The sequence below is a fragment of the Hemitrygon akajei genome, chromosome 17 (genome assembly GCF_048418815.1).
Source record: "Hemitrygon akajei chromosome 17, sHemAka1.3, whole genome shotgun sequence".
In the NCBI taxonomy this organism is placed as follows: domain Eukaryota; kingdom Metazoa; phylum Chordata; class Chondrichthyes; order Myliobatiformes; family Dasyatidae; genus Hemitrygon; species Hemitrygon akajei.
The window spans coordinates 60316432-60333558 of record NC_133140.1 but is presented as its reverse complement, the minus strand read 5'-3'; the positions used below and the strand labels follow the sequence as shown (position 1 = coordinate 60333558).

Here is a 17127-nt window from a genome sequence, read left to right as displayed (position 1 = left end):
AGAGAACACGTCCGGGGCAGTGGTGGCTAGAGTCTTAAATTATACTGAATGCTTTAGTGAGGCAGGGAGAGATATAGACATAGCATATGGTGTATTGTCCTTCATCAATCGTTGAATTGAATTTAGGAGCCGAGAGGTAATGTTGCAGCTATATAGGACCCTGGTCAGACCCCACTTGGAGTACTGTGCTCAGTTCTGGTTGCCTCACTACAGGAAGGATGTGGAAGCCATAGAAAGGGTGTAGAGGAGATTTATCAGGATGTTGCCTGGATTGGGGAGCATGCCTTATGAGAATAGGTTGAGTGAACTCGGCCTTTTCTCCTTGGAGCGACGGAGGATGAGAGGTGACCTGATAGAGGCATTGATCATGTGGATAGTCAGAGGCTTTTTCCCAGGGCTGAAATGGTTGCCACAAGAGGACACAGGTTTAAGGTGCTGGGGAGTGGGTACAGAGGTGATGTCAGGGGTAATTTTTTTACTCAGAGAGTGGTGAGTGCGTGGAATGGGCTGCTGGCAACGGTAGTGGAGGCGGATATGAGAGGGTCTTTTAAGAGGCTTTTAGATAGGTACATGGAGGTTAGTAAAATAGAGGGCTATAGGTAAACCTGGTAATTTCTAAGGTAGGGACATGTTCGGCACAGCTTTGTGGGTCGAAGGGCCTGTATTGTGCTGTAGGTTTTCAATGTTTCTATAGAGGGGAGGCTGGTTCCTGTGACATGCTGAACTGTGTCCACAACTCTGATAAAACAAATGTCTCCATAATCATGTGTTAAGTGGAAAGTTGCCGGTCTGGACTCATCTGAGTCTCATCCTGGTTATTTCCATTAGTCCAATTACATAAACATTTATATATATCGTGTTTCCTGTCTGATTTTCAATGGTGCCAAGTGTTGGATGCCCCTTGCCTTGTAACTACATTTGAACAGTTTAATGATGAGTTTTATTTGTCAAACGTACATCAAATTATTCAGTGAAATGTGTCATCTGTGTCAAATCAAATCAGCAACAGTTGGGCAAGTGTCACTGTGCTTTCAATGCCAAAATAGCATCACCATGCCAACTTACCCTAAACATGCAATTTTGGAATGTGTAAGGAAACCAGAGCACCCAGGGGAAACCTGTGCAGTCACGGGGAGAACGTACAAACTTCCTAAAGGCGGCGGTGGGAATTGAACCCCAATCAGTGAAAGTTCTGCTCAATTCTCTGCAGTTTCTTGTGGTCATATGCAGAGGCCATACTGAGTCATTATGTATCCAGTCAGAATACTTTTTATAGTGCATCAATAAAAAAATATTAAGAGTTAATGGGGGCATGCTGAATTTCTTTAGGCTGCTGAAGAAGTGAAGGCATTAATGAGCTTTCTTGGCTGTGATTGGACCAGGACAGGTGATTGACAATGTTCAAACCAAATAGGAACTCGAGGGTTTCAACCTGCTCTGCCCCAACAGCGTGGATGTAGTCAGGAACATGTGTACCCCGCCCCTTTCTGAAGTCAATGACCAGCTCTTTTGTTTTGCTGAGACCAGGAAAAGGTTGTTGTCATAACACCATGTCACTAACAACATTCCCTCTCATTTTGTTATTGCTCTGAGCAGGAAATTGTTGCATGGCCTGAAAACTGTGCTGCTCTTTTTGTCATATGCACACCATGAATATTTAGAATGACAACAGAAAAAATACATACTTTTAAAATTTATTAATTGAAATACAGTACAACAAAGAAAATCTTTTACATTTTGTAAACTTTTTTCAGCTGCGTGGCAACAAAGGCTATGTGCACAGGAGCATTGGGGTTGATTGAAACATATAAGATTATTAAGGGATTGGACACGCTAGAGGCAGGAAACATGTTCCTGATGTTGGGGGAGTCCAGAACCAGAGGCCACAGTTTAAGAATAAGGGGTAGGCCATTTAGAACGGAGTTCAGGAAAAACTTTTTCACCCAGAGAGTTGTGGATCTATGGAATGCTCTGCCTCAGAAGGCAGTGGAGGCCAATTCTCTGGATGCTTTCAAGAAAGAGTTAGATAGAGCTCTTAAAGATAGTGGAGTCAGGGGAGAAGGCAGGAACAGGGTACTGATTGTGGATGATCATCCATAATCACATTGAATGGCGGTGCTGGCTCCAAATGGCCGAATGGCCTACCCCTGCACTTATTGTCTATTGTCTATCCTGCGCTGCCACGCACCCGTGCAGCTTAGAGGGAACAATGGTCACTAAGATGTCCATCTCCTTCCTGTACTCTGACTCATCATTATTTGAGATGTGGCATTAAGGTTTGACATTATGGAGCCCTGGTAAAAGTGAAGTGAAAAGGGATCGTCAGATTAACAATAGGAATATTCACTGATGTTCAAATCTATTAGCAAGGGAAGAATTCCATATCTCTGTGCAGCAAAACCTAGATAGTGTTCAAGCATGTACTTATAATTTACAATTAATAATGGAACCTCATAAGAGCCAGATAATGGCTATTATTTTCTAAGGCAGGGTTTAATTACCTATGTCTTTGTATTCATAAGTGTTACAATTCCAATGCACCACACAATCAACATCCTGAGCTGCCACTGACCTGAAGCTCAATTAGATCTACCACATATATACCCTGCTTAGGAAAGCAGGTCAGAGACGACAGTGGCATGCAAAAGTTTGGGCACCCTTGGTCAAAATTTCTGTTGTTGTGAATAGCTAAGTGAGTAAAACATGACCTGGTTTCCAAATGGCATAAAGTTAAAAGATGACACATTTCTTTAATATTTTCAGCAAGATTACTTTTTTACTTCCATCTTTTACAGTTTCAAAATAACGAAAAAGGAAAAGGGCCCGAAGCAAAAATTTGAGCATCCTGCACAGTCAGTACTTGTAATACCCCCTTTGGCAAGTATCACAGCTTGTAAACGCTTTCTGTAGCCAGCTAAGAGTCTTTCAACTCTTGTTTGGGGGATTTTTGCCCATTCTTCCTTGCAAAAGGCTTCTAGTTCTGTGAGGTTCTTGGGCTGTCTTGCATGCACTGCTCTTTTGAGGCCTATCCACAGATTTTCGATGATGTTTAGGTCGGGGGGCTCTGAGGGCCATGGCAAAACCTTCAGCTTGTGCCTCTTGAGGTCGTTCATTGTGAATTTTTAGGTGCGTTTAGGTTCATTATCCTGTACTTTTCTCCAAACATACCTTTGCTCATTGCGGCCCAAAAGTTCTATTTTAACTTCATCAGTCCACAGGACTTGTTTCCAACATGTATCTGGCTTGTTTAGATGTTCCTTTGCAAACTTCTGAAGCTGAATTTTGGCTGCAATGGGCAAAGGTATGTTTGGAGAAAAAAGAGTGCAGAATTTCATGAAAAGTACACCTCTCCAACTGTTAAGCATGGGGGTGGATCGATCATGCTTTGGGCTTGTGTTGCAGCCAGTGGCATGGAGAAGAATGAATTCAATTGAATACCAGCAAATTCTGGAATCAAACATCACACCGTCTGTAAAAAAAAACTGGCTGTGAAAAGAGGATGGCTTCTACAACAGGACAATGATCCTAAACATACCTCAAAATCCAGAATGGACTACCTCAAGAGGCGCAATCTGAAGGTTTTGCCATGGCCCTCACAGTCCTCTGACCTAAACATCATTGAAAATCTGTGGATAGACCGCAAAAGAGCAGTGCATGCAAGACGGCCGAAGAATCTCACAGAACTAGAAGCCTTTTGCATGGAAGAATGGGCGAAAATCCCCCAAACAAGAATCGAAACACTCTTATCTGGCTACAAAAAGCATTTACAAGCTGTGATACTTGCCAAAGGGGGTGTTACTAAGTACTGACCATGCAGGGTGCCCAAACTTTTGCTTTAGGTTTTCCTTTTTTTTATTTTGAAACTGTAAAAGATGGAAATAAAACAGTGATCTTACTTAAAATAGTAAAGAAATGTGTCATCTTTAACTTTATGCCTTTTGGAAATCAGGTAATCTTTTTGTCACTAAGCTATTCACAGTAACAGAAATTTTGACCAGGTGTACCCAAACTTTTGCATACCACTGTATCTTTTGACAAGTGATTTATTATGTGTTATGGAAATGATGGAACACCACAGACAGGACAGGAAATGCCTGGCTGGGCTGGCAAGTGGGTCATTGTGGAAGGTGGTGCATATCCTATATAATTCAGTCTTCTGAATCCTGGAAATACCCCGACAGCAGAGGTACTTCTTCTTCCAGGTAATGTATACTGTAAAACTATTTTCTTTTGTTGCAGGTTTACAACATCAGCAATTTTTGTTTTCAGTTAGAAAGCTTACCTGTTCCTTGGCTGGTTACATTTGTTGCTTCCGGCTTTGGACTGAGCCAAGTTGTCAATCTGGTTAGCTGCTAGCTGTTGAAGGAAAACAAAACATGCATGCTTCCTTTAGAACCTGATCCAGGAAGGATCTGGGCCACGAGCTTATCAACAAGACACCTTATATGTGATGTCTTTCACTACAGGAAATACCTTGCTTGTGAAGATAATTTTACTAATGATATTCCCTTGAGCGGCCTTGGTTTTCAGTTGCAATAAGGAAATTACAAGTGTTCATCCCAAAATAATAAGAACTTTATATAACTTCAAATGTCTAAACCAAGGAAAATTGAGTCTGAATATGGCTCTTTCCTCTGCTGTCTTGCAATTCCCTTTCAGTTTTAGCACATCTTTGATTAATAACTGAATGGCTTTGAGATAAGTTGTAACCTGTCTGTTTTATCTTACAGATTGATACTGAATTGCAACCATTGCCACGATGAGGTTGACTTGCTTTTCTACCAGCATTATCGCACTTATGGCAATTCAGGTTCTGGCTCTTTTCTTCTTGTATTCCAAACAAAGCGTGACTGTATATCCATCGAGTGAACAGAAAAACAAAGTTCACATCCTCATTCTTTCTTCCTGGAGATCAGGCTCCTCCTTTGTAGGACAAGTGTTTAGTCAACATCCTGATGTCTTTTATTTAATGGAGCCTGCCTGGCATGTGTGGGTACAAATGAATCACAACAGTGCAAAGGTCTTGAAAATGGCTGTTAGGGATCTCATACGATCCGTATTTTTGTGTGACATGTCAGCATTTGATTCATACATGTCTGAAGACAGACTTGTATCTCACTTATTCCAGTGGGAAGTCAGCCGAGCCCTCTGCTCACCACCGATGTGTAACCGCTATGCAAGAACTGACCTCAGCAATGATTTAATCTGTAAGAAACACTGCAACAGGACCAATTTTTTCAAAATGGAAGATGCCTGTAAAACCTACAGTCATGTTGTCATCAAAGAAGTGAGATTCTTTGAATTAAAGTCACTCTTCCCTCTCTTCACAGACCCCCAGCTGAACCTCAAAATCATCCATCTTGTTAGAGACCCAAGAGCTGTCCTTAAATCTCGTGAAAAGTCACTTTATGCTCTGGTACGAGACAATGGTATTATTCTAGACACTGCCGGTAAACAGTTAGCAAAGGAAAAAGCAGAGGCTTCAAACTATGATGTCATGAAAGAGATTTGTAAAAGTCACATACTGATTCATGAGCTTGCAAATGAAAATACTCCTGAATTCCTAAAACAACGCTATATGATGGTACGGTATGAAGACGTAGTAAGAGATCCACTTAAGGAGATATCAGCAATGTATAAATTCACTGGTTTAAATCTGACTCCAAAACTTGAGTCTTGGGTATATAATATCACACATGGGGAAGGAACTGGAGCTGCTTTCAAAATAACATCTAGAAATGCCAGAAGCATATCAGAGGCATGGAGGACTGCAATGCCATATGAAAAAGTTTCAAAAGTACAGAAAATCTGTGGGAGAGCTATGGACATGCTTGGATATGTACAGGTTCATTCAGAGTATGAACAGAAACTCTTATCCCGGGACCTTCTGCTTCCACAGAGAAAATATCAGTTCACCTGGTTGAATTCTGATGAGGATGCCAGGTAGTCAAGACCAACTTTAAGGCATCCAATATATTTTTATCAATTTGTATTTATCTGTTACTTCTGATTTTAACCTTCTGAAATTTGTATGGAATACAGAATTCCTTACATGAATAATTTTGGACAAATACATTCAAAAATTGTAACTGGCTTTGAAAGTAGGGCAGGAAGTATTTCTATGTTTAACCTTCGAGATGATTTAAAGAAGAGCTTAGGTGTAGTACTGTAGTTGTAAGGTAAACAAGTGGAAGGTAATAATTCATGATATGCTTTGCAAATTATTTTTCAGTAGGGTAATTCATTTTTGGGAGGATTATATATCCATTAAAGTCTATTTAATATTATTATTTCTTCAGATTAATTAAGATAATTTGTCTTTTTCAAAGTCTGATTTTAACTTTGATGTGAAGCCATAAGAAGTCTCATTTATTTTACACTGCCTGAATACTTCTGATTTTATGTCACTGAATTTTCGACTGGACTTCATTATTGAAAATTACTGGCACATATGCGAGGGTGTTCTAACCTTAAAACAGGCATAAAAGTGCATTAATAGATTCCCATTATACATGTGCAACCAGAAAAGCTTATTCTTTTAATTGCAGAGTTGAATTTAAAGTTTACAGTTATACTGGCTTTTACCTTGAAAATAAGATACAGTATTTGCCAAGTTCTTAGAAACCTTTGGTTCTACAGGTTCAAAGAGAGAAAGAATATATAATTCAATATTTTGTTTTGCTTCTTAATGGGAGTGAAGCACCATGATCCAGACATGAAGAAACATTTCCACTTTGGGTGCCCGGTGCCAGTAGAACACACTATGTCATCAGCACAGCTTGGCCAATCCAAAGGAAAACTCCTTTTTCTTTGCGCAATATTGTGAATTACTTCATGTTAAAAAGGAAATCTCATAATGCAGTTTGCCTTCATACTTTTTCACTGCAACAAATGCTCTTACAGCATAGGACCATAGATGTAGAAGTATAATTACAGCCATTTGGCCCTTGAACCTACACCTTTCTGTCATGGCTGATTATCTTCCCTTTCAACCTCGTTCTTCCCTCTGCCTGTAACCTTTGACACCCTTACTAATCAAGAGCCTATCAACTTTCACTTTAAATATACCCAATGACTTGGCCTCCACGGCCGTCTGTGGCAATTCACCACCCTTTGGCTAAACTCTGGCTAAAGAAATTGCTTCTCATTTCTGTTCTAAAGGGACATCCTTGTATTCTGAGGCTGTGCCCTCTGATCCTAGGCCTTCTGAATATCTAAGTAAGCAATATCCACTCGTTGAGCACCTCCGCACTCCCTCCACCTAAAATGTAACCATTTTAATTTCAATTCACATTCCCAATCTGACATCTCGGTCCACAGCCTCCTCTTATGCCATGATGAGGCCACCCTCAGAGTGAAGGAGAAGGAGCAACTCCTTGTATTCCATCTGGGTAGCCTCCAACATGATGGCATGAATATTGATTTCTCTCCCCCTTCCCTCTTCTTCTAAACCCACTCAGGCCTCTTACTTCTTCTCACCCCTCTAACACCTTTCCCTGGTATACCTTCACCTTCCCTTTCTCCTGTGATCTACTCCTCTCTATCAGATTCCTTCATCTCCAGCCCTTTACCTTTCCACCTGCCTGGCTTCACCTATCACCTTCTAGCTATCCTCCTTCCTCTCCCCTCACCTTATTATTCTGACATCTTACCCTTTCCTTTCCAGTCCTGGAAAAGGATCTCAGCACAAAGTATTCACTGTTTGTTCATTTCTATTCATGCTGCCTGTCCTGCTGAGTTCCTCCAGCATTTTATGTGTGTTGTTTTGGATTTCTAGCATCTGCAGAATCTCTTCTGTTTAACATACACTAGCTCTCCATTGCTTCTCCTGCCTTTTATTTCCTCAAACAATTCCAACAGATCTGTTGGGCAATATGTCCCCTGGAAACCAAGCTGACTTCGGCCTATTTTATCATGTGCTCCAAAGTACCCTGAAATGGACTTAGTAATGGACCCCAACATCTTCCCAACCACTGAGGTTAGGCTAACTGGCCTATAACTCCTGTTTGTGTCTCCCTCCCTTCTTAAAGAGTGGAATGACATTTGCAAATTTCCAGTCCTCAGAAGGTAGAAATTCTTGAAAGATCATTATTAATTCCCTCAGAATCTCCTTATTTACCTCATTCAGAACCCTGGGGTGTAGTCCATCTAGTCCAGGTGACTTATCTACCTTAAGCTTTCCAGGCTTCCCAAGCACCTTCACCTTTGTAATACTGACTCTGGTATACTTTTGGCATCTTCCACAGTGAAAAGTGACACAAAATACTGGTTGAGTTCGTCCAGCATCTCTTTGTCCACCATTACTATCTCTCAGGCGTCATTTTCCAATGATCCAATATCCGCTCTTGCCTCTCTTTTACTCTTCATGTATATGAAAAACATTTGCTTTCCTATTCTAGATTATTAGCCATCCTACCTACATATTTCATCTTCTTCTTCCTTATCCCTTTTTTAGTTGCCTTCTGTTGGTTTTTAAAAGCTTCCCAATCCTCTGTAGTTCTCTTTACTCCACTATAATACTGTTACATCTGATTTTAGCTTCTCCCTCTCAACTGCAGGGTGAATTCTATGACCACTGCCTCTAGATCTTCTGCAGACTGCACTCACAAAACCAGTTAAACTTCTGAAAGGACACTGGGATACCTGAAAATAATAAAGGCAGCAATTTATATCCTAAACGCTTCTCAGAGTTAGATCCCACTTAATGGTGAAAGATTTACAGAAAAGGACACAACTATGGTTAGGAGAGGATCTCAAGAAAAGTCAAAACGAAAAGAAGTAGCTAGCTGTGATAATTTATAGCTTCAGATTATCAAGACAGTTTTGAAGTTTTGATTATGGAGAAGTAGAGGAATACAGGTATATATAGACACCAGTGTGAGATAAGCTAGAAATACTGAGTGAACACAGCCACAAAGAAGAGGATGCAAAGAACAGAAACCCAGAGTTCACTTATATAAGATTCAAAAGTTGGCTGACGCACTGAAGATGAGGTAGTGAATTGGATTGGATATTGCCTTTGTGGGAGAAACCAGAGAGTGGTAGTAGACGATTGCCTCTCTGACTGGAGGCCTTTGACTAGTGGAGCACTGCGGGGTTCAGTGCTGGGTCCATTGTTGTGCGCCATCTGTATCAACAGTCTGGATGGTCATGTAGTAAACTGGATCAGCAGATTCGTGGATGACACCAAGACTAGGGGTGTAGTGGACAGAGAGGAGGTTTGCAGCAGAATCCGGACCAGCTGGAAAAATGGACTGAAAAATGGCAGATGGAAATTAAAGTAGACAAACGTGAGGTGTTGCACTTTGGTTGGGGGAAACTCACTGTAGAACTTGTGTGGTGAGCAGAAAGGCCCTGAAGAGTGTGGTAGAACAGAGAGGTATGGCAATACAGGTCCATAATCCTTTGAAAGTGGAGTCACAAGTAGATATGGTCGTAAAGAAAGCTTTTGGCACACTGGCATTCATGAATCATAGTACTGAATACAGGAGGTGAGATGTTTTGCTGAAGTTGGATAAGACATTGGTGAAGACTAATTTGGAGTATTGGTTTCCGTTTTGGTCACCTACCTACAGGAGTAGGTCAATGAGATTGAAAGAGTGCAGAGTAAATGTATAAGGATGCTGCCAGGGCTTGACTTCATTCTCTGGAGCATTGAAGAATGAGGGGATATTTGATAGACGTATACAAAGTTATGAGGGGGCATAGATTAGGGTAAGTGCAATCAGGCTTTTTGTATTGAAGTTGGGTGAAACTAGAACTTCTAAGTTCTCCTATAGAGGGTGTGGCTTATTTTGGTCGAAAGCCAATTCCATTATGCTGATTGGTTCATTTAAAGTCAGTGATGCTCTTTACCCATTGGTTAGTTCATGTGCCATGGTGCCCATTTCCGGTTCCGGGCACCCTGGGGGTATAAAAGGTAGCACATGCGGAGGGTACACCCTCCTTCTTTCCTGCCATCCATGGGGCCCACTTCAGGCTGAGCGTTGTGACCAGCACCGAAGAACCACTGCAAAAGAGCACTGCAGACGTAGTCGTGCTCTCCACCCCCACTCCCCCCGTGTTTTTCTAGTTAGGTATCTGTTCATAGCAGGCTTACGTCTTGTGTTTTTATGAATCAGGGAGGTTTAGCAGAGTATTCATTCATTTAAAGGGTAACTGAATATACAGTGTAGTGGTTTTGAGTTGCTTAGATGAATACTTGCTAAGATAGACACCGACTTAGTGTTTCACTGTTCATTTTTAAATAAATACCTGACATACCCATTTTTAAATCTATGTCTCCTGTTTCACTTATTGGATCCTCAAATCTGTTCTTTTAGGTCACAAGAAGTCATGGGTTAAGGGTGAAAGGAGAAATGTTTAAGGGCTACGTGAAGGGGAACCTCTTCACTCAGAGGGTGGTGAGAGGAAGGGATGAACTGCCAGCAGAAGTGGTGGATTTGAGTTCAATTTCAACATTTAAGAGAAATTGAATAGGTACATGGATAGGTACATGGTACATAGGTGGGAAGGATATGGAGGGCTATGGTTTGGTTGCAGGTCGATGGCACTGGGCATATTAATCCTTTGGCTGGGGCTGTTTCTGTGCTGTGGGCTCTGACTCTATAGCTCTATAATCAAGTTGATCAATTTGTATTCTGAACAAAATAAATACGACACATAATGTTTGGTGTTTTCCCCACTGCATGCAGCTCAAGTTTCCTTGGTGAAAACACAAGAACATAAGAAAAAGGAGCAAGAGTAGGCTATCTGGCCCAATGTGCCTGCTCCACCATAACTAATCTGGCTATGGACACAGCTCCACTCAAGATTGTTTAATGCCATTTCCTGAGTGCAAGTGTAAATGAAAATGAGGGAATTGTTACTCTAGATCTAACGCAGCACAGAGAAACATGAAAGATAAAGAAAACAATAATTGTCTTACTCTGCAAAAAAAAATCTAATGCTGTCTTAAATATATTTAATGAGGTAGTTCTATGGTTTCCTTGGACAGAGAATTCCACAGATCCCTCATTCTTTGGGAAAAACAGTTCCTCCTCATCCCCATCCTAAATCTACTTCTCCAAATCGTGAGGCTATCAGTGAAAATGACTTTCCTGCCTCTATCTTATCCACCTCTTTCATAATTTTATGTATTTCTACAAGATTCCCTCTCATTCTTCTGAATTCCAATGAGTGTAGGTCCCAGGTACCTCAGCATCCCCTTCTCCAGAATCAACTTAATAGAAGTTGTCCACACCACCTCCAAAGCCAGTACATCTTCTCTAGTAAGTAGACCAGAACTGCCGTCGGTACTCCAGGTGCAGCCTCACCAGTATCTTGTACCGTTGAAGTATAACCTCGCTGCTTTTAAAGTGAATCCTTTAGCGATGAAGGCCAAAGTTACATTTCCATTCCTGTTTTACCAGTACTCCCAAGCTGCTCTGCTTAACACCATAGTGCAATCTTTCACCATTTAAATAATAATACAATCTTCTATTTTTTCCTTTCAAAGTGAATGACCTCGTATTGACTAGTGTTTTACTCCATATGCCAAATTGTTGTCCACTCACTTACCCCGTCTATATCTCTCTGCAGACTGCCTGCTTCCTTCGCACAATTTGCTTATCCGCTCAATTTAATGTCATCAGCAAACTTAGATATGCTATACTTGGTCCCCTCTTCCGGATTGCTAATGTACTGTATATCATGAACAGTTCCAGGCCCAGCACTGATCCCCATGGTACCTCACTCACCACTAATTACCACAGGAAGCAACCATTTACCCCAACCCTTTGCCTTTTCCCCAACCCCATGCATCCTTATTTTATGGATCAATTTTTCATGCGGCACCTTATTGAATGACTTCTGGAAATTCAAAGATACAACATCCACTGCAGTTGTTATATACGTAAAGAACTCCGGTAAGTTTGCTGAATAGAACTTGCCCTTCCTGAATCCACTAGGCCAGGCAGCATTTATGGAAAAGAGTACAGTCAACATTATGAGCTGAGACCCTTCAGAATGTCCTGCCGAGGGATCTCAGCCTGAAACGTTGACTGTTTATTCTTTTCCATAGATGCTGCCTGGCCTGCTGAGATCCTCCAGCATTTTGTGTGTGTTGCTCAGATTTCCAGCATCTGCATATTTTCTCTTGTTTGTGCTTCCTGAGTCCATGCTGTGTCTGCCTGACGGATCCATTTCCATGCAGGTTTCTTCCTTACGCAGCACGGTAGTGTAGTGGTTAGCACAACGCTTTACAGTACAGGCAACCCAGGTTCAATTCCTGCCGCTGCCTGTAGGAGTTTGAACGTTCTCCCCATGTGGGTTTCCTCCCACTGTCCAAAGATGTACCTGTTGGTAGGTTAAGTGATCATTGTAAGTTGTCCTGTGATTAGGCTACAATTGGAGGGCTGGTAGCAGTGCGGCTCAAAGGGCTGGAAGGAGTTACTCAGCTCTACGTCTCAATAAATAATACAGATGTTAAGCTAACCAGTCTATGGGGGCGGCATAGCAGTTTGCGTAATGCTAGTACAGCACCAGTGACACACGTTCAATTGCACTACTGACTATAAGGAGTTTGTACGCTCTCCCTGTGACTGCATGGATATACCTCCACATTGCTAAGACATATGGGTTAGAATAATTGATCACATAGGTGCACTAGGGAAGTTGCCAGTGAAGCCACTGGAAGTTGCCTATCTTGATATTGGATGATGCTGTGTCTGGAGGTCCCAACATCGACAATTATGGAGTTCGAGACTTGAAGTTCAGGGTCCTCATTTGTCATCATCGGCAAGTCCTGGGTTGATATATTGGAAAATCCAGATCGAAGACCGAGGGTCGATCGGAAGTCCAGATGTTGAGGCCTAATGGCCAAAGACTGCAAATCTTTGCAGGTCCACTGGGGACTGAAAGCAAAAGAAGGCGGCCTGCCCTGTGTTAGATGAGTGTGGATATACATGGGTGGGAGATTGGAAGGGAGCAATGGGGTCTACTTTTGCTGTTGTTGCTTTGCTGCTTCTTGTGTTCTGTTTTGTTCTGCCAAGCATGGAAGGCAGCCTATGTTGGCAATAGAATGTGTGACAACACTTGAGGGGTGTCTTGGGCATATCTCTGAGAGCATTGGTTGTTAACACAATTGGTGCATTTCACTGTGCATTTCAATGTACACATGAAAAATGAGGACATAAGAAATAGGAGCAGGAGTAGGCCATCCAGCCCGTTGAGCCTGCCCCACCATGCAATAAGATCATGGCTGATCTGTCTGTAAACTCAGCTCCATCTACCTGCCTTTTCTCTATAACTCTTAATTCCCTTACTATGTAAAAGCCTATCTAACTGTATCTTAAATATATTTAGTGAAGAAGCCTCAACTGCTTCCCTGGGCAGAGAATTCCACAGATTCACCACTCTCTGGGAAATGCAGTTTCTCCTCATCTCCGTCCTAAATCTTCTTCCCTGAATCTTGAGGCAATGTCCCCTAGTTCTAGTCTCACCTACCAATAGAAACAACTTTCCTTCTTATATATTTATCCCTTTCAAAATTTTGTATGTTTCTATAAGATCCCCTCTCATTCTGCTGAATTCCAGAGAGTATAGTCCCAGGCAACTCAATCTCTCCTCATAGGTTAACCCTTCATCCCTGGAATCAACCTGGTGAACCTCCTCTGCACTGCCTCCAAAGCCTTCCTCAAGTATGGAGTCCAGAACTGCACACAGTACTCCAGGTGTGGCCTCAACGGTACCCTGTATAATTGCAGGATAACCTTCCTGCTCTTGAATTCAATCCCTCTAACAATGAAGGCCAACATTCCGTTTGCCTTCTTAATAACCTGTTATACCTGCAAGCTAACTTTTAGTGATTCATGAACAAACACTCCCAAGTCCCTCTGCACAACAGCATGCTGCAATCTTTCACCATTTAAATAATAATCTGCTCTTCTATTATTCTTTCCAAAGTGGATGATCTTGCATTCACCAACATTGTATTCCATCTGCCAGACCTTGACCCATTCACTTAACCTATCTACAAACGTTTGTATATGCCTCTGCAGACTCTCCACTCAGTTTAGTGTCATCAGCAAATTTTGCTCTGCTACACTCAGTCCCCTCTTCCAAATCATCAATGTAAATGGTAAACAGCTGCAGGCCCAGCACCAACCCCTGCAGTACCCCACTCACCACCAACTGCCAACCAGAGAAACACCAATTTATACTAACTCTCTGCCTTCTATTGGTTAACCAATCTACTATCCATGCCAATACACTTCCTCCGACTCTATGCAGCCGTATCTTATTTATAAGTCTCTTGTGTGGCACCTTATCGAATGCCTTCTGGAAATCCAAGTGTACGACATCCATCTGTTCCCTTCTATCCACTGCACTCATTATGTCCTCAAATAACTCCAGTATCTGAACCTGAATCCGGTCTGAATCTCTGAGAAAGAATTCATAGAACTATAGGTGTATACAGCTCTGGAGAAATCATTCAGTCTTGTAGTCAAAGCAGCCAAGCAGAACTACTTAGAATAATGTGGGTTATCAGTTCTCTGCCAATGGTCTTCCAAGTTATGGCTCATTAGGTAGTCAGGAGTCAAGTTTGAAAGTTTTTGCACATTATCCTTTCAAGTACTGAATTTCTAACCCTCACTATTCTTTAGACTAAAAGCATTATTCTCCACGCCCTTCTAAGACAATGCTTTACATGAGACTGCAAGGAACCACAGAGAGTTGTTAGCATGGCTCAGCACATCACAGAAACCAGCTTCCTCTCTGTGGTCTCTGCTTACACTTCTTATTGCCTTGGTAATGCAGCTACCATCATCAAAGATCCCTCCCACAGCACACATTCTCTCCTTTCACCCCTCACATTGGGCCAAAGATCCAAAAGCTCGAGAGCTCATACCACCAGGCTCAAGAACAGCTTTGATTCCACCATCATAAAACTATTGACTATTTCCCTTAGTACAATAAGGTGGTCTCTTGATCTTACAATCTATCTCATTATGATTTGTACCTTATTGTATGTTTGCATTGCACTTCTTCTATAACTGTGAGACTTTATTCTGCATTCTGTTATTGCTTTTCCTTGTACTCACTCAAAGCACCGTTGTAGTGAAATGATCTGAATGAATGGTGTGCAAAACCACGTTTTTCACTGTACCTCGGTTTGTGTGACAACAATAAACCAATTTATCAATTTACTATCAGAACACGGAACAGTACAGCCCAGTACAGGATCTTCGATCTACAATGTTGGACTGATCTTTTAACCTACTGCACGATGTTTTCAGAAACTGCAAGTAGAAAGGTGAACCAGCAGCTGCAGCAGGAGTACATGGTGAGGTGTTAGGTCACATCCACAGCGGTAATCATCAGAATCGGAATCAGGTTTATAATCACTGACATATGTCCAGAATCAGAATCTGAATCACTGGCATATCACTGTTTAATATCACTGGCATATGTTGTGAGATTGTTGTAATTACGGCAGCAGTACAAAGCAATACATAGTAATAGAGAAACATGCAAATTACAGTAAGTATATATGTATTAAATAGCTACATTTTAAAAAGTAGCACAAAAATAGAAATAAAAATGTAGTTCATGGGTTCAATGTCCATTTGGAAATCAAATGGCAGAGGAGAGGAAGCTGTTCCTGAATTGTCGATTGTGTGTCTTCAGGCTTCTCCTCCTCGCTGATGGTAGCGATGAGAACAAGGCATGACCAGGGTGATGGGGGCCCTTTATGATGGATGGCACTGCTCCTTAAAGAAGTTTTGGATTCTATGGAGGTTAGTGCCCATGATGGAGCTGACTAAGTTTACAACTCTCTGCAGCTTGTTTCGATTCTGTGCAGTGTCCCCTCCATACCAGACGGTGATGCAGCCATGTTGTGAAACGTGTTGCTTTGCAGCAGCAGTACAGTGCAATGCATTAGAATTACTACAAATTACAATAAAATATATAAAAATAAATTAATAGTGTAAAAAGAGAGCAAAATTAGGAGGTAGTGCTCGTGGTTTCATGGATCGTTCAGAAATTTGATGGTGGAGAGGAAGCATTTGTTCCTAAAATGTTGAGTGTGCATCTTCAGTCTCCTGTACCCACTTCCTGATGGAAGTAATGAGAATAGAGCTTGAACCAAGTGGCGGGCATCCTTCATGATGGATATCACCATCTTGAGGGATCGGCTTTTGAAGATATCTTCGATGACGAGGAGGCTAGTGCTCTTGCTGGAGCTGGCTGAGTCTACAACTCTGCAGTATTTTCCGACTCTGCGTTGGCGCCTCCGTTCCAAATGTTACTCTCGTTATGCATCGGCAACAAGAGACACAGCTGGCTGCAAGTGCTCCACAGGGGTTAGAGGACCAACAGCAAGCTGCCAGGCCCCAAAGTGTCAGCCCCCAGCTTCTACCTCAGCTGAGAGATCAGTGCAAGTGTCAGTACACAGCAGGGCAACTGGCAATGGTGAAATGGAAAAATTGGCTCCAAGACAATTGCTGAGAATTGCTTTTGTGGTAACTTCCCTGAAACGTTCTATAAGGTTGGTTAGACATGATCTACCACGCATGAAGCCATGTGGTCCTTTGGAAGAGCAGAACGGTAATTCATGTGTGGAGCCAGAACAGATGGGGGAAGATCTTAAATAAACTTTTTGCATCTATATTTACTCAGGAGATGGACACAGAGTCTATAGAAGTGAGGCAATGTAGAAGTGAGGTCATGGACCCTGTACAGATTACAGAAGGGGAGGTGTTTGCTATCCTGCAACAAATCAGGGTGGATAAATCCTCAGGGCCAGGGTCCTAGCAGAGATACTTAAACATTCTCAGTGACAGGTAAGCTACCATAGGATTGGAGGAGGGCTAATGTTGCTCCGTTGTTCAAAAAAGGCTCTAAACATAAACCAGGAAATTACAGACCAGTGAGCCTGACATCAGTTGTGGGAAAGTTACTGGAAGATATTCTAAGGGACGGGATATAGAAGTATTTGGTTAGACATGGACTGATTAAGGATAGTTAGCATGGCTTCAGGCATGGTAGATCATGTTTAACCAGTCTTACTGAGTTTTTCAAGGAAGTTACCAGGAAATGGATGAAGGCAATAGACAATAGACAATAGATGTTGTTCACATGAAC

General features: G+C 41.8%; 2 protein-coding genes across 3 annotated transcripts in view; one reads left to right on the top strand and one right to left on the bottom strand.

The window, feature by feature from the left end:
- The window catches only part of chst6 (carbohydrate sulfotransferase 6), a 72823-nt gene extending 62549 nt beyond the window's left edge, over positions 1–10274 (top strand). For both annotated transcript variants that reach the window (XM_073070263.1, XM_073070262.1), the window contains exon 2: positions 4731–10274. In XM_073070263.1, coding sequence (XP_072926364.1) covers positions 4760–5947 — 1188 coding nt within the window. In that variant the 5' untranslated portion in view covers positions 4731–4759 and the 3' untranslated portion in view covers positions 5948–10274. The remainder of the gene's footprint in view (positions 1–4730) is intronic.
- slc10a3 (solute carrier family 10 member 3) overlaps positions 1–17127 on the bottom strand; it is a 126664-nt gene that overhangs the window by 35801 nt on the left and 73736 nt on the right. The window lies entirely within an intron of this gene.